At 49.8% G+C, this 25533-nt stretch overlaps 1 protein-coding gene across 30 annotated transcripts in view; it reads left to right on the top strand.

The window, feature by feature from the left end:
* Positions 1-25533, top strand: part of MSI2 (musashi RNA binding protein 2) — a 212802-nt gene that overhangs the window by 111081 nt on the left and 76188 nt on the right. For all 30 annotated transcript variants that reach the window (XR_009726918.1, XR_009726921.1, XR_009726924.1 and 27 more), the window contains one exon: positions 15571-15619. Coding sequence is in view for 23 of the 30 variants with exons in the window: in XM_061363312.1 (XP_061219296.1) it covers positions 15571-15619 (49 nt within the window). In the remaining 7 variants the exon portion in view is untranslated. The remainder of the gene's footprint in view (positions 1-15570; positions 15620-25533) is intronic.

Here is a 25533-nt window from a genome sequence, read left to right on the forward strand (position 1 = left end):
TCCTGGCTTTTATCTTTGTTCTCTTGTAGGTGATGGGTATTTGGGGAATAAAATGCTAAGCGCAGGGTTTAACAGGCCTTTGTTTGCTATTGTCCAGCTGTGCTCCAGGCAGCAGCAGAGATGGGGAACAATAAACAGTGAAAGGAAGTGGGGATTTTAAACAGAACTCTTTCTTTTCCTCTTATTCCGGTGTTCCTGGAATATGGCACATTCTGCCTTTTAGTCCCAACTACATTAGTAAAAATAACAAGGCAAGGTGCATTCAGCACAGCTCTCAGCAGTTGGGGTTTGGCTTAATTTTTTGGTGCATGTATCTCCATCTTAGTGTATTTGTGTTTATGGGGGGTGAATGTATGTTCTGAAGGTGCTGAAAAAGAAGTAATTATGTTTAATGACTAACCCTCCTCATGTCGATATATTTGCCACATAATTGTCCCTTGGGTACCACGATGGTTTAGCCTGGGCTTTGGGGAGCACCACGCTGGAAGGGGCTTCAGAGCCAAGCTTCTTGGGCAGCCTCCCAGGGTGACCTTTCCAAGACTCTTCCCCTCCCTAGCACTGCTGAGAGCTGGTTTGGCACCTTGCTGCTGTGATGGCTGGAAGCAAGTGCCAGAGTCTTCACTTGTTTCTACACTGCCAGGGATGGGGCAGCCACAGCTTCTCTGGGCACCCTCACAGGGAAGAGCTTCTGCCTCAGAGCTCATCTCAGTCTCCCCTCTGGCAGGTTAAAGCCGTGTTGCACACTGAGGTAAAGCTTTCCCACTTAAACCCTTCTCCGTGCAAGCTTTAGTCTGGTTTTGCTCTGCCAAGCACTGCTGAGCATCCCCAGACGCAGCTGGTTCTTCCCCATCACATTAAAAAGCCCAGGGCTCCCATGTAATAAAATAAAATGTCCCCACTGTTCTTGTTTCAGATCATAAATACCAAGTAAGTAATATTGTGCTCTCCCTTCTTTCATCTGGTTTTAAAATTGAATCTCCAAGTGATTTGCCTGCTGGGTGCCTGCGGACTCGTGGGAGATGCTGTTTGTGTCCATGGTCTCTATGGGCTGTGCCAGCACCAAGTGCTGCCGGCTGTGCTGTGCCATAGAGCCCTGCCTTGGCTGCTGTTCTCAGATCCTGGGCTCTTAGGACAGGTTTAAGGAGGTGTTGGTGCACCCAGGCTCTGAGGTGGGGCTGTCTGTGTCCCCCTGTACTCGCTGGGCTTCAAACCCACCGCTCCTCAGTGTAAGTTACCTGAATCTCCCTTTGAAAATCACCTGCTTCAGAGCCAGTGTTTTTAATAGCTGCAGTGTTCTTCGGTTTTAAACCCCGAGAGTGGCTCTCCAGTAGGAATAGAAGCTGAAAAACAAAGCAATCAAAGGGAAGCTGTCCCGCTCGCTGGGCATGTTTGGTTAGCAGCATCCCGCGGGATGCTGGATCTAGTTCTTTACACTGATGCCTCTCCATGGGGTGAAAAGCTGGAAAGTTGCAGCCCACAGCATCTCTCAAACTCATCCGTGGCTTGTAATGTCTATGGAATGGAGATATCCGTTCTGCTAGGGAGCGTATAGCAAAAATAATCTAACCTATTCCACCCAAATAAATCAGTCTGAAAATAAATCTCTCGTCGTGCTGTCTTTATAAATACCTTTTAAATTGAGTATGAGTGACAAGATGTGGTTGAGTCACTAGAAGAGCATCTCTGATAGTGTTGGAGAAGCCTTTTTAGATGTATTTTATATCCCAATTGTCATTGCAGCCGTCCGTACCACCTGCGCTGCCCTTCACTGGCTGCAGGGTTTAAAATGACAATTGGGAGATTGAAGATGGAGATAGACCTCTGAATGCTGCTTGGGGCTTCCTTGATGGGGCCTGGATAGCTGGGAAGGGGAAAACATCTCCCTGCAAGCAAGGGGCACTGCTCCTGTAGGCCACCTCCCCATGCATGCCCTTGGTACAGGGGACCAGGAACACGGGACGTGGGAGATGAGGCTGCGCATCCCTCGCCCGGAGCAGGGCGCCTGCATGTGCTTATTAGATTTTCAAATGTTATTTAGCTTGATTGCAGCCTTTTTACAAAAGGAGTTAAGACGTGGGTATAAAAGATAATAGAAGTATAAATTGCAAGGCAGGTTCTTATGAAATCAGTGGATTACTCATTTGAGCGCTCGGTGCGTGCTAATTTCACGTTGCTATGGCACCTCCAGGTGGGGGGGGGGGCAGCCCGCAGAACACGGGGCCCGTGGACCTCTGTGCGAGGCAGATACCGCCCTGCACACAGCCTGGGCTGAGTGATGAATTGCCTCTATCTAGCACTGTCCAGGGCACACAATGAAAGAGGTGTCTCTCAGTAGCGAGTGTTTTCTGGACTTAGACCCAAAATCGCCCATTTCAGCCTGAAAATCTGTGTGCATTGCCTTTAGTGGCAGTGCTTCTCCGTCTGGCTCTGGGGCAGACAAATCTCAGCAAGGTGAAAGTGAATAGCTCTTTGGTCCATTTGCAGAGCTGCAAGGGGCTGTTCTCAGGGTTCTCTGTTGATTCCTGTGTTGTTGGACACTTGCATCTTCACTCCTTGGCATTCCCAAGGTGCTTGGACCCGTCATGCCTTTCTCCAGTGGATAGTGATGCTGTGCTGGGGCCACTGAGCCATCCTGAGAGAGGGCTGGCACTGGAATGTGATGGGAAAGGGGAGGCACAAACTTGGTCTGGAATGTTTGTGTCTAAAAGGTGCTGAGACTCGGTTTCAGTGCAGAAACAATAGTTTTGGAAAGCATTGAGTTTGGAGTTTTTTGGGTGCAGCAGCCAGGCAAGACAGGTTCTGTATTGTGCTTGTGTCTTAAAAGTACGGAGTGTTCCCTAGGCAAGCGGATGTAGGACAGGCAAATCCTCCGGGCTCATAAACCCCAGGTATGTTCCATCAGACACACGACTCCAGGCTGGCATCTTCCCTCCCCTGCTGGCTGTGCTCCCTGCAAGCTCTCATCCAGCTCTGAGCACACTGAAGCAGATCTGGGGGCCTTTGGTACCCGTGACCAGAAGGAAGGCAGCATTACCCAGAGGTAAACCCCTACTGTTCCACCATGCTGGTACCTTCTCCTCAGTGCTTGGTTAATTGAGCCCAGTGCGAGTGCTCAGGAGCACGGGTAGCTAATTCTTTTCCCCCAAGACACCAAATGCAGAGAATAGCTGTGTGTATATGGGGAGGTATTTGTGATGGTTTGCACTGAATAGTCTTAAGTCTTCCTGCTGGCACACGTGCTGACTGCTGCTGCACTTCAGGTAAGAAGATAATGATCACATCATTAAGACACTACTACAGCTGGCATTACTTGTTAGGTCAACATATCGATCTTGACATTACGCTGCAAGATTGTTTTTAGATAATGCCTGTCCATCCTGCCTCTTGCTCCAGGAGGAGGAGAGGGGAAATGCAAAACCAGAAGCACCTTGGCACAGATCTTTCCCCTCCAAATACAAGCTCTTTGCTCCTAAAAGGCCTGTTCTGCTGCAGAGGCTCCTGCCTTGTCGCTGCTGATTGGATTAGTGGAAGATTTCCTTTAAGTCAGTAGAAATCCCAAGGGTTTCCTGGGCTTGTGGGTGGGTAATTTGGTCATTCTAAGAAAAGGCTCTCCTTCAGCCTTCTGTGTCGTGTTTGTGGGTGATGCTGGTTTACACCCACCATGGATGATGCCCAAAGAGCTGAGGCAGGAGTCTCAAGCTCCGATGTGCTTGGGGTCCTCCTGGACTCAGTACATCCTAAGAGGAGGTTGTGTCTGCCATTGCATTGGACTTTGCAGGGCTCCGTGGGTGATGGGTGCCACACCAGACACGCTCTGTGCTTGCCATGGGCACCAGTAGCACCAACAGGCTGTTGCCCATCCACAGGGAAATGGCCCATCAGCTCACTCCCTGTAACACAGAGCTTCCCTCTGAAGCCTGGTGTACATTTGCATTGTGCCTGTATTCCGAGCATATTAGAAACGTTGGCAATACCATTTCTATCTTGCTGGAGAAGAAAACACCTCTCACTTTTTAATAAATCTCTGCTTGTCTTGTTATCTCTGCTGTATTGAAGCTGTCCAAGGCAGTTTTTCTCATTTCATTGGGCTCTTTTTATAGCAAACTACTTACAGGCATTTTGTAAAAATAGCAGTAATGTTACTTTTTATATATCAGTGTATGTGTTTTATATCACTAAGGCTTTATTTGGTATTTTAATCTGGGCTTCCTGACTGCACTTTCAAATCAAAAGTGATAGTTCACAAAATGTGTGATGTTTTCAAGTCTCTGGCTTGCAGGGAAGTGATGCTCGCACAGTGCTGAGCTACTTTAGTATCCCCCTCTAAATAAATTTCATTAAGAACGGTCCATATGGTGTGTCAGGGAGAAGGGGAATGCAGAGCAGAACCTGTGTCTGCCAAAGAAAACTGTTTTGATCTATTGCTCAGCATAGTACAACTTTGGGGGGAAGAGAAATAAACACTGTCAGATGGGTGCTGCCAAATCCCATGAGTTACCGAGGGTTTCAGGCTGTTCAGTGATGGGTTTTTTTCTTCTGGATACTCCAGTTTCTGGAGCCTTGTGATTTACACAGGACTGTTCATTTCCATTTAAAAACACTGCAGGAAACAGCCTCAAAACACAGCCCCAGGAGGCTCTGGTGTCACAGGTTAATAGAACCCTCAGCTGCATTCGATGTGAGATCTGGAGGCTTTATAGGTGCATCCCCTGCTTTGGAGAGGGTGGGTTGTGCAGTAACTTGCTGCAGAGACAGTCGATGCAGAATACCTCCATAAATAATAGGAATTGATGTCTCTATGATGCTGTGTTTCCATAGGTTTTGGTAGTGCAGAGTTGAGAGGAGCCAGGGGGCTTCATGCTGATGGGCAGGAGCTTTGGTTACCTAAACAGGGTGTTTCACAGAGCTCCTCATGTGGATCAATGTAAAACCTCATTCAGGTTGTCAGTGAGCTTGATGTGAGTACAGGGTCTGTTTTCATGGTATTACAGAGTGACCCTTTATGGTAGCTGTGTTGTGAGTAGTGACAAGTAACTAAGGTAAAACATTTCTTTCCATCACCCATACTCTCCTGGCATTAAACTGCTGGGAACGCCCTCGGGGACAACAGGGCCTGCTCAGGAAGGGAAATCACTGCGTTTCCTCCTGTCTGGGTACCATTTTGGCTAATCATTACAGCAGTTGTTCTAAAGGGTGTCCCAAGCTCTCACTCAATGGGCTGGAGGAGGGGAGGGATGGTGAGTGTGACAGGAAGGGCCAAGCAAGTGGGTACCCCTGGGAGGAGGAGATGCCGAGTCCTGCACAGGGTCTGTGTGCTGGGGGTGGTTTGTGCCTCAGCCTTGCGGAGGTGGGATGGATCCTTCCCCTTTTCCTTACAGTCGTTCCCCAGCTCACAGCCAGCACCTGGAAACGTGCTGTTATAAATCTGTGAACCTTTTCATTGCTGGTTTCAGGTCCTTTTCCTTTCCTTCCTTTTCCTTCCCCCCCCCTCAATGTTTTTAGCATTGGCTACAAAATAAACGCTGCGCTCACTACAGCCCTTCATCATCGCAGACACTCAAGAATTAAATATGTACAATTTCCATAATACTGATTATCCCTGTTTAAGTGCTATTTTAGAGGGTATTAATTTCTGTTGCACTCACAGCCTCAGCACTTACCACCACCAGCCCTGCTTCGCTCAGTGCCTGAGGCTCGCTCTGAGCCAGGATTTGCCCTGCGTCGCTGCTTCTAGCCCTCATGTCCATGGTGGGGAGTTGGAGCTGGGTTTGATGAAGGCTGCCTCTGTCACTTCTGATACCTTCTGGGTTTTTGCATGCAGCAACACAAAGCACAATTAGAATACAGTTATATATTCTCATAGTTATTAAAGCTTGGATTAACATGACATAAAGTTTTGTCTGGGGAGCCTTTTGCTATGGCTCAGGGAGCATTTTTGTGTGACAGTAATAGGCTGCAGTTAATATACTTGAATGATACCAGAATCTGTGTAATAAGACAGAACAAAGGGGGTTTATTTGAAGCTGAATTACAAAGGTGGAATTATCATTGTGAACAATCCACTGAGATCGCAGCTTAATTATTGCATCTCGCGTTACTTCGGCATCATAAAGTGCAGTCAGTGAAGCGAAGTTAAGACAAACACGTACCCACAATGCCCTGTCAGTCATCCGGGATTGAGGTGTGGACCTGACACCTTGTTCTGAACACCCAGATCCTCTCTTTGCCCGTTTTTTGCCGTTTGTTTGATTTACAGAGCCTGTTTGCTGTGATTCAAGAGGCTCTTGTAACGTTTCTGGGAGAGAGTCGTCACTGGATGTAATCCATTCAGATAGCTGTTGGGCAAGAAATAAGGAGTGTTTGAAGCAGGGAGGGTTCAAACAAACCCTTCAGAGGCAGCTGTTGGGCCCTGCAGAGGAAGAGGAGGGAGGGCTCTGTTGTTCCACGGGGCTGGGGAGAAAAGGAGTGAAGAGGTGGGAGCTTCCTTTGGAATCGTGTTTTCCCACTGTGGGTGAGTGCACACAGGTCTCTGCAGTGAGGTGTTCCCTTGGACCAGGGGGGCCTGGGGAGTAAGGAGAAGGGGACAGTGTCCCCTTTAAACCCACCCCAAGGTGGTGTTCAGCCTGAACTCCCTGAGCTTGAATTAAAGGGGGCCAGGCTGGAGCAAGCATCCGAGGTCTTGAGTGATGGCAGTGGCATTCCATGTCCAGTGCTCCTCATGCTGTAAGACCCTTGGACGGAAGTAGGCTTGATGGTGGCTTGGCAAGGGGTGGTTGCTGCCAAGGGTTACAGGTAGCGATGCTGTTCTGCATGACCAGACTTAAGGACACAGTCCCACAAGCGGCTCTGTGCCTCTGTCCTCCCATCAGGACTCGCTGGCGTATTTTAAAAGAGGTAAAGGAGGAATTTAGACCCACAACCAACGGAAATCAGAGCTGGAGCTTGCTTTGTGTTATTTCCCTGCTCCTAAAGATGGGTGATGTGATGCTGGCTTGGGATTCAGACTTAAAACAGGGGAGATTTAGGTTAGATATGAGGAAGTTTTCACTAGGAGGGTGGTAGCCTGGACCCCTGAGCTGAGAATTTGGCACCCTGAGTGCAGCTCTTGTTATAGTAAGGTCTGAGTGGTGAATGCTTTTGCCATAAATGAAAACCATCCCTAAATGTAGCGCTATAAACTGTGTGAGATTTGGGGTCGAAAGACAAGGGAGGAGAGAATTCTGCTCAGAAGAAACAGCCCTGGAAAAATATTGTTTAACATGCAAGTCAGTTTGAAAAGAACAATAAAAGGAAACAGGATCTCGCAGGAAATAAAATGAAACTTTTTTTCATTACAGTCAAGGGAAACTTAGATGAGTTTTTCTTTGCTAATAAAGCGCACTGTTCGTTTTGCAGCTGAGCCTTCGCCGAAGCTGACTGTGGCAATTGTTCATCTTTCTGCTTGCCTTTAAACTCTGGGCAATAAAAAAGCCCTTCATGCATCAGGAAACATAGTAATGCAATCCTTGCCTTATCTTCACACTTATTCAGCAGGTATTTACCAAAGGGCAGCAGGAAGCTCTTTAAACTTGATCCTGTGCCTTTGCTCAGGATGTCTCTCAATCAGGTCTGTGTACCTGGCTCTGTCCTGTGCTGGATCGTGCTGCAGAGGCAGCAGGAACAAACCCCTTGGTTCTTGTGAGCGGTGTTCTCAGCATACCCTGTACAGACACAGCCCCAAGCTCCTGTTACTGTGCAGCTTAAGGGCACTGAGCAAAACCCCTGTAGGTTATTATGGTCTGTTTAGTGGGTAAGAAAGACTCATGCTTGAAATGCTGTGTGTCTGTACTCCCATGTGGGAGAGGGAGGTGTGTGATTAGGTTATTTCTCTGTCAGCTTTGTCAGTGGGTGAACAGGAGCTTCTTTTCTGCTCAGAGTGATGGGTAACACAGGGATGCAGTGAATTGTGGTGTGCTGACCCTTAGGTCTTGATTCCAGAAGGTGCTTGAAAGGAAAACAAGTAAATGCCATTGATGTCTTCAGGAGCCGCATCCTAGAAGGATTTAATTGTGCTTGACTTTGAGTCATACTTAATCAGAGCATGGTTTTCTCCAAGTAAATCTTAAATAGTAAATAGTTCGTAGTAGTTCCCACTTCTTAGGTGGTGTTCCCGAAAGGGCCAGTATGCGACTCGGAGACACGTTGTACTTTGGTGTTCAGAGAGACGGTTGCTGATGCTCTTTCTGGCAGGTGGCTTTTAATGGTCCCTCTGCATCTCATTCTCTGGCATGTACCCTTGCAGTAAACCAACCAGCTGCTCCCTCAACAGGGAAGGAGCAGACTTCACCCCGTGTGCAGCACGCTTCACCTGAGGACCTGCAAGTGCTCCACAGACACTTGAAGCTCCTTCTCCTCTGAGAGAGCTTGTGGCCCTATTTGTTGTGGGTGCTGCTGGGTCCAGCTCCCCTGTGGAGCCCTGGAGGAGGCTGGATGCTACCAGACCCTATGGGAGGGTCTGAAGGGAGCCATCCTCTGCCTGTGTCCATATGGAGCATCGCAGCGGGGTGGTGGGATGCACATATGTATGTTCCTGTCCTCTGACCGGTGTTTAACAGCCCCAAGGGTTCCAAACTCTGCAGCTAACGGGCAGCACCTCTCAAGTGTTGTTTGGCAAAGCACACAGCTTGCAGCTTCCCGGTGCTAACGCGCAGAGGAGGGCTGTGAGGGGAGGAAGCATTATTCCTGCTGACGGTAGCTAATGTTCTGTGACACTGGAATCACAGAGCACCTGCCTGGCTGAAGTGCTGAAGGAGCAATGTTCCTCCAGAGCCCCTCTGGTCCAGCCCTGCCCTCCAGCACCTCTTGGGGTATGGAATGGGGTGCCAAGGCTCATCTGATGGAGTGATGGAGCTGAGCTGAACCTCTGTGCTGTCGGCTCCTGTGCTTGTGCTGTGGCTCTCATGTTACCTGATATCTTTCAGCTTTGGTTTGAGTGATGTGGTTGTGTGGAGGTCTCAGTATTTGCTTTCAGAAGAGCCAAAGTTCTCCCTGTGTTTCAGTGGCAGCTTAAACACATAAACCTTGATGAGCTCCTGTGTGGGCACCAAACAGACTGTGTTAAAATCATTGTGATGCATTTAATAAGTGCAGCTTGTGTCTTTGCCTCATGGTTTGATCCTGCAGGCAGCTGGTGAAGGGACAGGGCTGGAGCAGGACGGATGGAGCTCGGGCTCTTCATTCAGTTGTGGATCTCACAAGAAAACACTTACCAAAAGTTACTCAGTTTTGGGGGGAATTTGCAGGAAATAGTGCACAATAGGTGCATGTGTGCAGGGAGAAGGGACGTGTCGAATAAATAGCCAGACAAGGATGCCTGCGGGAGGGAGATCTCCTGATGCTGGCAGGGAACCAAAGGCAGAGGTTTCCAGGATCGCGGCTGGGGCCACATACGGGCCACTTGCAGTGCTGGTAGCTCCGTTTCCCTCCTGGTCCCTCCCTCTTCCTTGCCTGTGGGATGGGTGAAGCCCAAAGCTGTCTTGGGGCAGGGTGAATTAAATGCTTGTAGCAGGGTTTGGAGGCTCTCCAGCCTCGGGTTTGAACTAGATTCTGTTCTTGCCTCTCCAGCGAAGAGCAGCAGCGGCAGCACTGGGATGTAACGCTGGCTTCAGATGAGCGAGGTCAGAATCTGCTCCTCCTCTCGCCTTGTAGCACACACTGGAGGGTTTCTAGCTGTTGACACGTATTTGTGAGTTCCCAGCCGTGCCCTGTCTCGTGCTGTAGCACGGACCAGCTTTGATCAGTGCAGGAATGCCTGTGGCACCGGTTTCTGGCAGGATTGGAGGTTGGAGTTTTATTACAGCAGAGATGGAGGTGCTGCTCTGATCCATAGATACGGTTTTTAACCAAATGCTGGTTTGATGGGAGCTGAGACACTGGAGAGGCAAGAGAGGAGCAGCAATGCCATGGGAGACGTGTCCCCAGGAGAGTGGGGTCCACAGCATTTAGCGCATTGTTCTTGGCCCATCTTTTGGGGATCTGTGCCCAGATGCAGTTACCAGTGACCATGTGTGCCAGGTGCGTGCTGGAAATCTGATGGGAACAGGGGAAGTTCTCAGCCAAGGCAGCAGCTTAAAGGAAAACTCCAAGAGCCCTTACGTATTCTATAGCTTGAGTATGGCTAAGAGCCTTGCTGTCATCAGCGCTTCATGTTATTGGTGATGGAGAAGGAATAGTCATCTTTAATTTGCCCTGCTGTGGAAAGCTGTTTTTCTGCACACCATTAGTCATTCTTACACCCCCCTTGGTAGAGTAAGCACTGAGTAACGTGTTGGTGTTTTGCAGGAGCATTTGGAAGTCCAGGAGTAGCCACTGTGCACTTTGGCAAGCAGTTGGGATGCTCTTTGCCATGTCACGGCTGGTGAGCAAGCCCTGAGATTAACGTGATTGAATGGAGGTCTTAATTTCAGCCCTGATGGAGCAAAATTAGTCACAATGATATGTGTGTGTTGAATAAAATTGTGGTTTTATTAGCTATAATTGCTGAAGAAGACTTTTTAAAGCCTTGACTGCTGGGGGGGGGAAATTGCTAGGACTGGAATTTGTTCTTGCACAGTATGGCTTTGATTATTGTCACGGTGCATAATATGTCGGGCCTCGGTTGGTAAGTTGTCACTGTGGAGCACTGGGAATGCTCTGCCAGGGACCTGTGTGTGGGATGAAGGGCAGTGGATGGTGATGAGGATGCTGTGGGTGCCTTCAGGTGAGGAGCTGTGATGGGAATAGCAGCTTGACAGAGGGGGGGAAAAGGTTAAAGCACTTGTTGCTTTGTCTGATTCCCCTGTAATGACACCCAGAAGCTTGCTGGAGCAGTGTTCTCTTCCCTGTCTGGTGCAGGGTATGCATTTGTCTCAATTCCTGTGGAGGGGAGGCTGTAAATCCACAGGAGCACGTTGCTGATGCTTGGATTTCAAGTAAGAGCGCCGGAGAGGTTACTGACAAACAGCTCAGAGGTTGTCTGCTTCAGAAAGCAGAACAGTGGAGGGGCTGTGCCATGTGTAGAAAGGATTTGAGGAGTTAGACCAGGATATCCAGCACTTCCTGGGAGAGCAGAAGGGATAGGCCTGTAAAGTTCACAAGCCAGGGATCAGAGGGGATGGGAGCAGCCCAGCTGTGTGCAGCTCAGTGTCATCCTTCTGGGCTCTCTGTTCTCCTAGGGCCCAGTCTGTTTGACAACACTGTGTTACTTCATTTGTCTGCCCCAATTCTTCTCCACGTTGAAGGGATGGAGAGCGTAGCACCAAACCTGCTTGGGAATGTTGAGGGGACACTTGAGCAAACACAGGAGCATCTCAACCTGCCCTGGATGTGTCAGAAACTCAGGGGTTGGGTCAGGAACATCTTTCCTGGGCTGGATGAATAGTGTGAGGCATGCAGAAAGCCGGTGTAGTTATGATGGATGCCCTGTGGAGGGTTTACTCAGTGAGTAAACCTGATTCAAATACCAAAACAAGAGCTTGGAGGTGTGAAGTAGTGGCTGTTGTTGCTCCTGGGGGCGTGCAGCACCTTGTAAATGACCACTGCCTTTACAAGCTGCATGTACGTGGGGCACCTCTTGGCTTTGCTGCTCCATCACATGGCTGTAGAAATACAACCAGAAAACATCCCGGTTTGGCCATTCCAGCAGTCTGGAGTCTGTCCTTGCTCTGTGTCTGTCCTCCAGAGGCCCTGTGAGTCACTGCTGCTCCTCACAGGCACTCAGCCTGGTCATTACAGTGCGAGCAGGTTTGATCCTCGCTCATGGCTCAGGGCTGCCCCATGGAAAAGAGGAGCTGAAAACCCTGAAGAGGGAAGTGGGAGGAATGAATGGAGAATATTGTGTGTTCCCGTGCCGTGCCAGATCAGTTGCATTAAATTCAGAGCCTTTCTGAGTACAATTAATGGTCATTTTATTTAGGTCACCCTGGTTTTGTTGCTTTAAATGCACACCTCCATTAAAGTGGGAGAAAATCAAATACATTTATCTCTGTGGAGCCTTTTGTGAACTGGTTGGGCATATTTTAAATAACCCTGGGAACTGTTAGGATTATTAAAGCCTTTGGCTCCTCCAGGTTTTTTTCTTTCCTCCTATTCTCCCCTGTTCCTCCTTCCAGGCAGTGAGTAATGAAGTGGTGCAGCCCTTCCTTAGCTCAGAGCCCCAAGTGGGTTGAAAAAGAAAAGTTAAATAAACTAAAGCCCATTAGTTAGGCTTTATGTAAGAAACTGGGTCTAAATTGGATGTATGTAAAGGATATGCTGGGACAGAGGAGTCTGGTTGGCTTAAGTGTCTGCTTGTAACTGGTATTATCTGGCAAGTCCACATTGTCTTTATTTTATTTACGTTATGTGCTGAGGCTGTTGGTTGTGTAACGCGTTCTCCTGCCCAGGACTAGCTCAGATTCATCAGCTCCTTTAAGCCTCCATATTGAGCCATGCTGCATTTAAAGATGTACGTTTGTGATGGCTCTGCTCAGGGGCTCAGCATCTGCAGGGATGGAGCCCAGCTCTTTGGTGTGCTCTGCTTCACCATGCCCAGAGAACGAGCTCGCAGGAGCCACCTCAGTGGCTGGTAGCTGGGCTCAGTGCTGGTGGGTGACCAGCCAAGCCTCAGGGGTGGCAACTGCATCTCCCAGCCCTGTTTTAACCCAGGAGAAGCTTCTCTTTGTGTAATCCAGGTTGAATGTGTTGAGACCTGGCCGTTTGCACTTCAAGCATCTTTCCAACGCTGGTTGGTGGACGGGGTTAACGTTTGGACACTCACAGCTCCTCAGTGTACTTGAGTTTCATCTTCGGGTTGGGGTTTTTTCCCCCTCCTTCCCCCAAAACAGGGCTCAGTTTGCTTACTGCAGGGTTTACTGCCGGTTACCTTGACTGCATCCCTTAGTTCTCCTTGGTGCAGACTTGAACAAGCCGCTTGTGTTTGGTTCACCGAGACCCGTGAGAACCGGGCTGCGTGTGCGAGGCGCTGTGGGTTTCTCATTCTATTCAGCCCTTTGTATATTCAAATTCCTCCAGTTTCAGTTCTTGCTGTTCTGCCAGGTTTCCATGCCGTTGATGGGCTTTCTGAATTAATCAGCCTCTTTCTGCCCCCTCCCTCCCATACCCTCACCACCTTTTTGGGACTGGTGAAAAGTTCTCCCTGCGCGCTGCCCCCTCGCATTGATTTCCCTCTCCCTTGGCCGAGCCGCTCTCAGATGTTTGATTTTGCAGAGCCTGAATAGAATTGTCCCTTTGCCGTTGCACTGTCTCTATTCAGGAGGTTTCAAGAAGTCTCATTGTGTCAGCGGACTATGGAGGCAAGAGGCTATTCTTCTGCTACAATGCATGCCCTAAAAAATAACGCAGGGTGGGGTAGGCTCCGAAAGGGCAGAGACGGAGATAAAATGTTCTGACCTTAGGAAACAGAAAAGATAACCAATTAGACATTGTTGAAAGGGCACCAGCTGGCTTAAAGAACACCCCACTGATTATTCTTTCTTAAAGACAGGCTTGGTCCACATCTGAAGCTCAGCTGCGGAGCCGCTTCTCCCCTTTGCAGGTTTGAACTGGTGGGGCTGACCCTTTCCAAGGTAGCTGTGTGTCTGGTTCTGATCCCAGAAGCAGGTCTGGGGGTGAAATGCCCATCTCCAGGGTCCCGGCGTGCCTGGGGTCCCAGCCAGCCCATGGAAACCTCCTGGATCAGCCCATGCAGGCTGCCTTGTTACTGCTAATAGGGGTTTATTTGCATAAGAAAGCCCTCTGCCAAGACCATCATTCCAGCAAGCGGGGCTCTCATACACATGGCACAGAACGTTGTTTGCCCATAGGATGTGTCACGTTGTGGAGGTGGGAGAGGTGAACAAAACTGCAGCTCCCTATTGTGACCAGGGACTGTACCCAGGGCCCCTCATCCCTCCCAGTGCTGGTCTTGTGCCAGGACCTGTCCTTCTGCCACGGCAGCACTTGGAGGAGCAGGATGAGGCTGCACAAGAGGTTCAGATCAGACCCGTGGTGATGCTGCTGAGCCCAAGGGGGTTGCACCCCACAGCTTCGGCTGCCAGGAGACTTTGGGCTCAGACGTGGCCATGTTAAAGCGAGGCTAGCATCGTGCCTCATTTCATGTCTCTTCTCCCCCTAACAGGGATGCAGGCAACCCTGTGAAAGTCCCAGTAATGTCCTCTAAGGAGGAGAAGTCATTCTGAAATGACAGCCCTTTCAGTGGGGGTCCAGCCTGCAGCCAGCATCACCTCCTGGGCAGGGCACCAGGGCTGCAGTGTGTCCAGGACCAGTGCAGGCTCTGCTTTGGGATGTGAGGCAGGAGGGTTACGCTGGGAGAGCTGAGTGTTAGAATTTAGTGGTGTGGTTGGCACACTGGGGTGGACCGAGGTGGAGGAAGCAGCGATGCTGCAGGAACCTGCACGAGGTGCAGCATGTAGTTCTGGGATGCAGGGAGGCCAAGACCTGTGAGAATGAAAAGTAAAGATTGCTGTGCAAACAGAACCCCGAGGGCAGAGATAAGCGGTGCTGCGGGGTGAAGGGCAGCTCTGTCCTTATCTGCCTCCTGGTATTGCTCATACTTGTGAGTTTTCCTCCTTGGAGTGAGGAAAGACAGCAGGACAAATAGCTCTGTGCTTAATGTGCTTTGGATTTTTCAGTGCATCAGCACCTTTAGGTCTCGCTCGAGATGGGTATCGAGGAGCCATGCTGTTCCCCACCATCACAGCCCGTTGCTAACCCAGTTTGCAAACCACTCGGAAAAGGTTAAGTACAGAGGCAGGTTTTAGATGAGGACGTTTCCTGCAGCACACAGGACCAACCTGCCCCAGCTCCTGCAGGCTCGGAGCAGCCGTTTGAACATGTGATAATGCTGGCAAATAAACTCCAGCACAACATCCTTCTAAAATAAGTGTAAAATGCTAGGTGTGGCTGTACGGATTAAATGGAGGTGGAATAAATCATGCAAATAGTAATGAAAGTTGAAAGCAATTTGGTTGCACTTCAATACGTTTCATCAGTCATCTCTCTTCTGAAGTGGAAATGCCAGGCCTGATGCGAATTAAACCTTCTCCCTCCTCCCTTGCCCCTCTTTCCTCTGGCTTTTCAAAGGGCCTTTTGAAAGCCTCTGAATACCTTTCTTGCCTGACCAGGTTTTACCTTGCTCATGCTTCTTGTAACCTCCTAATTCTCAGCCAAGACAGTGACTCTAATTTGGAGAAGACATGGCCTTGATTTGCAGCCACGGTTCCTCTCTTGATCCTTCCTTATCTCCCTGCAAAAGGGAAAAAGGCTGGGATGAGGCATAGCCAGGGACCGACAGGAGGAGGGATTGCTGCTTAGATACGTGGTTTTTTAGGGCAGCGGAACTTTGAGTGCTGGCTGTTCTGCTGTGGGATCAGGTGTCAGCTGGAATGGGGGTGGAAAGCAGCAGATTCCCAGAAGGAAGAGCTGACTGAGCACGAGGAGATCGGATGCATCGTTTGTACCTGAGCTGAGGCTGCTGCTGCCCTTGTCTCCCCTCCTGTCTGCCTGCTGTCTTTGTGAAGGTGTTAAAGCACACATCTCCCTTCTCTCTTGCAGGTAGAGGACGCCATGCTTATGTTTGACAAGACGACCAACAGGCATAGAGGTAAGAGAGAGCTCAGGCATCACACTGTGGGCAGCTTCTGCATGCGAGCACAGCCCAAATCCCTGTCAGCGTGGTGACCCGGTGCCTCAGTCCAGTGGTGCTGAACCCCCCTGTCCTGCAGGGGCTGCAGAGGAAGGGCTGTTTGGCACACAGTGCCGTGTGTTGTGTGGATTTGCTTATCAGAGTTGGTTTCTCTGGTCAGTCTAATGGCTTATCTTTGGGAGGACAGTTGCTGGGCTCTGTACCGTGGTGGCTGTCATTAGGTTAAGCTGGGTGTAAGGCCAGTGAAGCTGAGATACCAGGAAATTAAGGTTCTGAACCCCTCTGCTGGGGTTTCAAGCATGCTGGAGGTTTGCAGCTGAGGACTGCTCGTCCTCTTGGCAATGGTAGCTCAGAACAAGCAGGATCTGCAGAAGAGGAATTTCCCTCCCCATATTTCACAAGAGAGACAAGGTTTCATCACTGCTTGTACAGCTCAGTGAAGATGAGCTGAGGATTACTTTCAATGTTATGGCCATTCCTTTCAGCAGAAATAAATGATGCTCCTCTGTCTCTCAGCGAGCAGCTCATGTTATCGCTGCAGGCAGAGAGCAGCTCAGCATCCGCTCTGTTCATCTGGGTTGGGGTTAGATGTACCTGGGCTCTCAGAGGGGCACCAGAACTGCCCTGGGGACAGGCTCAGAGCCCTGCTTCCCTTTGCTCTGAACGACATTGATTTTATGCCACCAATCTCCCTGCTCTAACGTGTGTGTTTGGAGGCAGTGCAGGAAACCAGCGCAGCTTGTGGCTTCTGCCCCCGTGCGACAGCATGGACGTGTAGCCCCGAGGCTTGTCCTTTGCCCTTTGCACTCTGGCCTCTTTGAGGGGCTCTCTTGATTGATGTGGTTGCTGTCTCCATGGTGGATGCAGCCTGTTTGTTTAGAGAGGCTGCTCTGAGGTGTTAAGGAGCCTGTGCCCGGCCAGGCAGCGATGGGAGCATGGGCAATGGGAGAGGGGAGCAGCCCAGCTCATCCCCATCTCCATGGCAGGGCAGAAGAGCTGACCTCCCAGCGCTGTGTGCATCATTCACTGCTCTGAGGCTCGCCTTAACAAGGAGCTTGGTTTGTGTGGGTGGTCGGGGGAGTCGGGAGAACCTCCAGGATAACGTTCCCCCCTCCAGCACTTCCTTCCCAGGCACTGATCCCTCTCTGATGTCAGGGATCAGAGTACCCTGCAAGACTTGCTTGGAAAGACAAGCTCTTCAGAGAAGGCAAGTGACCCAGCAGTGCCCATCAGTTTGTAACAGGAACCAAGTGTTCAGAACCCTTACATTGCAGAGTTCAACCCCTGGCAACTTCCTTTTATACCCAGGAATTTTCTACCCTTCTCTTTGCAACCGCCCTGAAACGGGCCATAAATACCCTTCTCCATTCAGGATCTTGGCATGTTGTTTGTTGCATTGAAAGCTGTGTTATGTGATGCTTTTGTGCTGGGCACAAGGGCCTCGGCCCTGCTCTGACGTGATCTGTGGGCAGCTGGGCTCTGGTACTGGGGGGTCTGGTCCCAGGAACACACGTACTCAGCAGACTGGGCCCTGGTGAATGTGTTCCAGCAAGGCTCCTGTTTGTATTCCTTGTTTTAAACCGTTCCTTAACCTGGCAAGTTTATGCAGTGTGCATCAGGCTGGAAACACACCCTGGTGGTCATCTCCATGAGGCTTTTGCAGCCTGTTTTCCAAGTCCCCATCCTTGTCTCTGCCCGTGTCACCCCACAGAGCAGGTCTTTGCTGTCTCTCTCTAAGGGAGGGCATCAGGGGCTCCACAGGGCTGGCTTGTCCTGGAGGACATCAGCCTGTCCTGTAGCCCATCAGCAGGGCTGGATGGCCCCAGCAGCTGCCTCGTCTCCACATAAGGGCTCTGCTCCAGAGGTAGAAAGGCTCCATTTGTCCCAATGTCCCAAATCATGGAGCTGGTTCTCACTGGGGCTCTTGGCTGTGCCCACAGTGAGCTCTGTTCCTCCCCACCAAACTCAGTGGTGCTTGCCTTCCCTGGGATTCATTGCAGGGACAGTAACAGAGCAACGTGCATTAGTCCTTCCTTTGCTTCCTGCAGGCAGGATGCTCATCCCCTCCCTGTGTACCTCAAGGTGATCCCTGCTTCGTCCCCGCCGGTGGCACTGTGCTGCTGTAAGCACTTTGCAAGGCGCAGGGGCACCAGGAAGCGTCCGTGTTTGTGCTCTGCTAGTGCTGAGCTCTGCGCTAACAGCTCTGCTTCAGCTTTTCTGTGCTCTGTGGGGAGCCCTGCTCTCAGCTGTGCACCTGAGCCAGCAGCCCCACAGGATGGATGCCTCTTCCCAGAGCATCTTTCCACCGTTTTGTCTGGAGAAATGGTCCGGGGCTGCGGATGTGGGGGCGCTTCAGCTGCCATGCAACCTTCTGTGTCCTCCACAGAAGGGCTTTGTCCCCACAATGTCTGTTGGAGACAAGAGGCAACAGGTCTCCTTTTTTTCCCCAGGAATTCTATGACTTTATTTCATTGTTTTATGTTAATAGCCTGGTTTACATGCAAGCCACAACATTCCCCTTTGTATTAGCGTTCTTGTGTAATCTCTTTACGTGAGATATAAGGGGGAGGAACTAAGAGTCCAAGAGGATCAAAAGCAGACTCCAAATGCTGTTGAGTAGAGGTGATGCTGCCGTACCTCCACTCCAGTGTGCTCCATCAGAGTCAGACTCTGAACACAGCTCTACCCCTGCCCATGTGGTCCAGGGGTGCCTGGAGCCCCCTCCCCAGGTCTTTACCCTGCAAGTCCAGGTGGAAGGAAGAAACAAGTGCAAAAGGCAGAGTAAAAAGTCATCTTCATCTTCACACTTGAATTTATCCGGTCCTGAGTGCCATTTGTCCTTCTCAGCACAGTAGCTTAGGGCTGATCAGGCTGATCCACTGGCTAGTGGGCTCTTGTGATGGAGCGAGTCCTGCTGCATCAGTGGCTGATAAAATCAGCCCAGATTTTACAAATGGTGCCATTCTGATAGTGTAGGAAAGCGTGTTTAAAATGCAGCTGCATGCAGCAACAGTGCTAATGGCAGTTGTGAAATCCACTTGCGGGTTGCAGTCTGTATCTTCACATCAGCCAAGGCGAAGAGGAACGGCAGATAGAGTACCCGTTGTGGTTTACTGTAGGTAGGCCATGCCTGGAATAATCAGCATGGGCAAGGGAAGGGAAAAGCATTGATGTTCCCCTCCCTACTGCTCCAAGGGGAGATGAATTTCCTGGGAGCAGACTGGGGAGATCTGTTGGCATAATTCTGGCACACGTGTGTTACTCGTGTGTGCGTGTTCCGGTAGCGTGTAACCCGTCTGCACACGCGGCGCTGGCCCGACACCAGTTAGTAAGTGCAAACACACAGATGTCACCAGATGTAGTAACAGGGGTTTCGAAGCTGCTCATCATCGCTTGGAAACCCTACCTAAAATAAACCTCAGAGCCTTGCCAATGGAGCACATAACTTCAGTAACATTAAAAGTGTCATCAGACTCATCGTGATGGTGCCTCCGCTGGTGTCTTTCTTAATGTCCAGCTATTTCTGGTGTTCTCTAAGGAGAATGAGACTCGGGGCCATTGCAGTTCACTCCTGTCTGTAGCGTTATTAAAGGCAGGCTGCAAAATCTGTATTTGATAGTAATAAGGAGCAGTTAATTTGGGGAATATTATAGGTAAAACAGTCCCTCGCTTCAATGGGATGCAGCATCTTCTCAGTAGGATTCTCCTAGCTTGGCTGCTTAGTTGTAATAGCAGAACGCAGTAAAGTAACACTTACAGGGCACATGTCTCTGGGTTAGTTTAATTAAAATGCCATTTCTTCTTAGAAACGAAGTGTTGGTGATGCTGTTTCTGTAGCCTCTGCTGTACTTCTGCACTCCTATACAGGGAGCAAACCCGCACTCAAAAGTTCTCCAAACACTGTGGAAGATCACTTTCATCTCGTTCTTCACTGCCTAAAGTTTCATAAGCTGGAAATTACTGGGTCAGTCCTGAAAGGATTTAGTAATTGGAGCAAAGAAAGAAAGAAAGAGGGTGGTGTTCTTTAGTTACCCTTGCGAAGTGTAGATAAAATCTGGAGTTCAGCATTAGTTATTGATCTTTGGGGTTGGAGGGAGCCTGGCAAGATGATGGTGTCCTTCTGGCTTCATTATGGAAAGCAGCTCCGGAAAGCACAGCAGTTCACTGCCAAGCACAGCCACCAGCGGGGCCACATTGTCCTTGTGTTTTGCTGGGTGATCCCAGACAGGAGCCTCGGCTGCTGCATCCAGCTGTAATGGAGGGAAGGGTTGGATGGAAGTGTCTGAGCCGAGGGGTGCAGGAGCAGGCTCAACCCTTCCCAAGCTTTGCTCTTGCAGTGGAGTATCTCCTGATCAACCTTTGCAGCTCCCTTTCCTCCCGTTTCTCTCTGCAGTTGTTGAGCACCGGGGTAGAGATGAGTCAAGAGAACGTGGTATATTGTTTAGTTAGCATAATGGGATGCTCTTGAGCACAGCTTTTGATGCTCTCTACCAGCATGTACTTGTTGCTGCTCCAGAAGCTCTCCTTTTGTGGCAGTCCCACGTCTTGAACTTGCAAAAAGCCAAAGCTTTTGAGTGATTGAATCCCCCAGGCTGTAATTGCTGGTATTGAATGGAATACTCTGTGTTTTTCAAAGCCATACAGCCCCCGGAGTTATTTTCATATCAATTAACTCTCTCTCACGGGTGGCAATGGCAGGGGAGAGAGGAGGGAAATGACAACATGTGATTTGGACTTCTTGAATCTTAGAACTAAACAAAGTTGAAGACACTAACAATATCCTACATGTTAGGGGTTAAAACAGCTCCCGAAGACAGGCAGTGACTGTGGCAGAGCTTTAAAATGGCTTGGATTTGTAGAGGGAGACTCCTGGTACCCTCACGAAGCATCGCAGCAGCCTTCTGGAGGTGTGGGAGCTCTGGAGATGTGGTTTGATCTAAACCCACCGAATTGAGACCAAAAGATGCGTTCACCTTGTACCACTGTGCCTGCTGCGTCCTTCCTGTGCCTCCGCTCTCAAGGAGGAACGTGAGGGTCGTGCTTCGTGTTTGCGCGATCCCCAGCTGCAGATTTCAGTGCAGGAAAGTAATAGTCCAGGTGGAAGCGGTTGGTATAATGGTTGTGTTTATTGGAAGAGACAGGAGTGATGCTGTTAGTGAGATATCGTCTGTGCCTGGGCAGAGGATGATGCTTTTCATGGGAGAGAAATAGCCTTTTGCATCCTGTGTGGCTGCCAAAACCTCGGGTTCGGAGTTGACCTCTGAAGTTATAATTGACATTTTTATAGATGAGATATAAATATAATTAAGAGCCGCTGCAATTATTTGTTTATCGCCATCTCCCTCAAGCAAGGCAAGGTCGTGTGCATGTGCAAATACCTCCCCAGGCCCTTCGGAGTAAAGAGCAGTTAAAATATATAGAAATAAGTGCCTAATTTGGTCATTCTCAGTGTAGTTTGTCTTGGCAGCAGCTCTTGGTCTGCTCACATAGTTCTGTTCTCAGAAGGATGGAGATGAAGGCAGAGCTGCTGTTTGGCCACGTTCGACCACAGGATTTAGGAGAAGCATCCACAAACACAGCGGTGATGGGGTTTTTTTTCAGAGCATAAAGTGCTTTGAGGGCTTTGGATGAAAAGTGTAACCTCAGATATAAATGGAGGCAGTATTATTGTTATTGCTTCCCCGGATGAGACAGGCTTTTATTTCCTTGTCAGTTGTACCACTTCATAAATGGGACTCCAGAGAGTGCAGTTGTTTTGTGGGAAGCTGAAATTCATCCCGGGGACCTGGGGATTGCAACGGGGAGAGATGTACCCCATGCTGCACAGAGATGCTGCGTGTTTACGTGCTGCCAAAGGCACGGTGGATCAGAGGGCTTCACATGAGGGCTGTGAAGAGTCACCGGAGCGGTGGTGGCTGGGCACGAACACCGTCACTCAGACCTGTCTGGTTGGATTGCAGCTGTGACACTTTAGATGTGCGTGGTTTTAATATTACACCCTCCCTTGTAAATATTCATGTCCTAAAGCTCATTAACACTGACGAGCGATATCCACATCCCTGCTTCATGTTGTGAGCTCGCCTCCTTCCCGACTGGGCCCAGGGTGGGAGCTGGGATGGCTGACGGTGTTGAGATAGAGCACAGGGGAAGGGCTCATGGTTTCAGCCCCGCTCATGGGGCTGAGTGGACACAATCCACCACTTTTCTTACTGGCATCCATTCTGCTCTCCCCTTAGCCTTTGTATCAGGTGGTAAGGACTATCTCTGAGTGTTACCCCCTCTCAGGGTGACTGCCTCTCTTGGGTTGGTGGCATTCACACAGGGCCATGCCAGTGGCCACGAGCTCGATGGGCTTGGTGCTGCTCCCTGCTTTGGTGTTAAAAAACACCAAACAGGAAGGAGAAGCTGCTAGTTCTTGGATTCATCTCCATTGGCTTTTAATTTCCTGGCCAGCGCCTCTTGCTGCTGCATCGAGGCACCGTACGTGGAGTGTAAAACTAAATGCATTCAAGCCAGTGTGAGCCCTGCATCCCAGTAGACTCCGTTTCAGAATAGCAAATAAGGCTCCCGGCCACGCTTTTCAAGGCGATTATTGACCGTCTCGGGTGGTTACAGTCATCCTGCCCCAGCCTCGTGCTGGATAACGCCACCTGAGGCTTGGAATAATTGCCCAGCTCTGTCCTGTCTGTCATACCTTATTGCTTAATTTTATACCAGTAATGAAAAGTGCATCCAGAGGAGGAGAAGGAGGGAGCAGCTGCACTGGCTGGGGTGCACGGAGGAATGGATGTGTGCAGGTCTTGCTCTGAAGAAGGGAGAGGCTCAGCTTGGCAGCAGCACTCAGGAGAGGACTTGACATTTTCATTCTCTTGTTTAACAAACAAGTGCAATAATAATAATAATAATGGGGGGAAGAAAAGATCCCACTGACCATTAAAGGATGCAGACACAGCCCAGCAATTAAGTTTGGAAGTCTCCAGTTACACAGACTTTCAGGTAAATATCAGCTTTAAAGTACATTGCAAAGGACGGTAGGTTTGTAAAACTCATTTGTATCTTGTCTTCATAGTTCTGACCTTATCCAGCCTCTTTCTTATTGAGCCTAATACTGGCAGTAAGAGGCTGGGTGCTCTCCCTCAGCACCCTCTCCTGCAGTGCTGGTCCCTGGTAGCTCTGCAGAGGGTGTCAGGCACAACCAGAGGCAGGATCCTGCTCCTGCTCTCATTCCCGAGATGGAAGCGGCCACAGGAAGGGAGGGTCAGAGCCAGGGCGTGAAACCTGCAGGCAGGAAGAGGAGCAGGAGGAAATCTGGTGTTTTCTGTGGCCCTGTATAGGAGATATTAAATGGCTTTTCAGGTATCAGTTAAGCTTTCTGGGACGCAGTAAATGATGGGTTCGTATCTTGGCAGAGGCTGGCACCCATTTGCCTCAGATGGGAAAGCAGAGACAGAGGAAGATGGGAGATGGTCTCACAGAGGTCTCTGTGTGGTGTCCAGGGCTAGGCATAGGCAGGACCATGAGCAGAAAGCTGGGTGTTTCATTCCTGTAGAACTGTTGCTGTCTTGAAAAGAAAACTCTTCCTATTCACTTGTACTGACCAGCATCAGTAACTTGATGCAGTTGGGCTGCCCTTGTATTGCAGAGTAAACCAGTGGAGCCTCTCTCGCCTCTGAAAGCTTCTTGAGGAAACGTAAAGCAAGAGTTGTGCAAACAGTCAAGAACTTCCTCCAAATGATGCTCCAGGCTCTGTGCTGCTCGCAGACGGCCGCGGTGGGAGAGCTGTGCCGGGGTGAGGGCTGTGTTGGAGCAGACACCGTGATCTTCCCAGCTGGGGCTGCGCTGAGGAGACGGAGAGGTCATTTTCATACGCCTTCAGTTTGCTGTCTTTATTGTCACTGCTGAGCAGCCAGTGTGAGTGGCAGATAAATTAGCAGGAATCTGATGATCTGTGAATGGAAAGAAACTTAAATGCCCTGAATAAGTCCTTGCCTATGAATCTAGTGTGCTGATGAAACCAAACCCCTTTGCTTCCCCGAGCGCGGGAGTGAAGTGATTAGCAGGTAGCTTCAGGTCTTGGGGGACTGTTTGAAAATGTTAATTGAGGAAAGGCCAGAAACAGGAGGAGAACAAAATGCAACATTTACATAGAGAGGCAGCCTTCCTGCAGCAAGCAGCATTAAAATCAGCGTGGTGACCTTGAGAAAATAAGCAGCTACTCGCAGCATCCCCGTGCCCAAAAATGTGATGTGAAGATATGGAGATGCAGTGCACAGCTTCAGCTCCCTGGTGTGTTTGCTGTTCCCAGTGGATCAGTGAAAGCAGACCAGGCCAGTCCTTTCAGATGTGCATTGGGCAGGGAGGAGCTCCTGTTTTTCATGTATCTGTGCTTTGTATCTGCTGGTTATCATAGAATCCCAGCCTGGTTTGTGCTGGAAGGGACCTTAAAGCTCATCCAGTTCCAAGGGACACTTTCCACTAGAGCAGCTTGCTCCAAGCAATAACAAATCCCCTGTCCCCAAAACCTTGAGATTCAGCAGAAACTCAGGTTACACAAACAGTGCTGGTAGCAAAGGCTTTTACCCTTGAGTGGGCTTTTCTGCTTCATCTCTGCTGTCCTCACCATCCCTGGCTGCGATTTGGGTTTGCTAGGCATTTATCCACTCAGACAGTGGATACTGGTCCAAGCTGTAAGATCCATCTGTATGGGAACATGAATGCAGTCTCCTGCCTTGCTGACTGGGCTGGCGTGCTCAAGCATGTGGCTGTCCCCACAACCCCACTCTGTGCCCAGGGTCATTTTTGCAAGGCAAAAGCTCTGAGTGCCTGGTGCCAAAGGATGGCTTGGCAATGGGGATGTAACTGGAGACATCCCTACCCTGCAGTGATGAGTTCAGAGCTCTGGCACAATGTTTCACCTGATCACAAAGGCAGATGAGAAGCTGCTCAGATCACCAGTGTAGGTACGTAAACTGTGTGTGGGGTGTGCAGGCTCACATGGGGTCACCACCGTTTCGCATCGCTGTGCTCTTTCTTACCTGTGCTCAGTACTGGTTTTCCCAAAATGTTGAGTTTTGACTAAGGATTTCTTTAATTAGGTTGATTAATACGTGCTGGTGAGGAGAGATTTTGCTTATTCTGGGTGTTTTGTGTATATAAGCAGAAGTCAGAACATCTGGTGCTTGCTTTTTGCTGGATCTGATAGAATAAGTTGAAAAATGGCTTCTTTCAGAAAAGTGCAGGCCAGCGGGTTTGGGTGCTGGGGTTTTATTTACTTGAATTTAATGAGTGTTTTCTGGACCAGGAGGAGCATCCTCACCTGCTGTAATCATTCACAGGTTGCTCCCCATGTTAAAACACCCAGCAATGCTAACAACTTCCTCAGTTTTCTGCTTTGGAGTGACAGATACAACACTAGTAACCCTGCTCAGCCCTCCCTTGAGTGATTTCAAAGCTCTTTGCAGGCGTGTGGTGAATTAAGCTTTGCATTGTGCCAGTGAAGCCAGTAAGGGTAAGGTGGGGATCAAGGTGCGGGGTGATGAACTGTCTTGGTACTGAGCATGGGCTTCAGTCTGACTCTGTGGCACCATCTCTCCATGCTCACTCTTAGTGGGACCATCACCAGCCCCAGTATCAGTCATCTGAGAGCTGTGTGGTTGACTTCAGTCCCAGCAAGGCTCTGGTGGTGGCAACCATCCTCCTCATGCGCAGCACGAGTCACACGTGAACACACGTGTCCAACAGTGTGCTCAGAATTAGAGCAGGATCCATAGGGAGAATCCTGGCAGGAGAATACGCTTTGAGCATCACTGCAGCAGCAAATATTCCCCCGTCAGCTCGCAGGATGTTCGGATGAGCTGAAATCACTTCGAGCC

The sequence above is a fragment of the Neopsephotus bourkii genome, unplaced genomic scaffold (assembly GCF_033783945.1).
Source record: "Neopsephotus bourkii isolate Nb327-2 ecotype Australia unplaced genomic scaffold, CSIRO-AGI_Nbou_v1 NB_1154, whole genome shotgun sequence".
In the NCBI taxonomy this organism is placed as follows: domain Eukaryota; kingdom Metazoa; phylum Chordata; class Aves; order Psittaciformes; family Psittacidae; genus Neopsephotus; species Neopsephotus bourkii.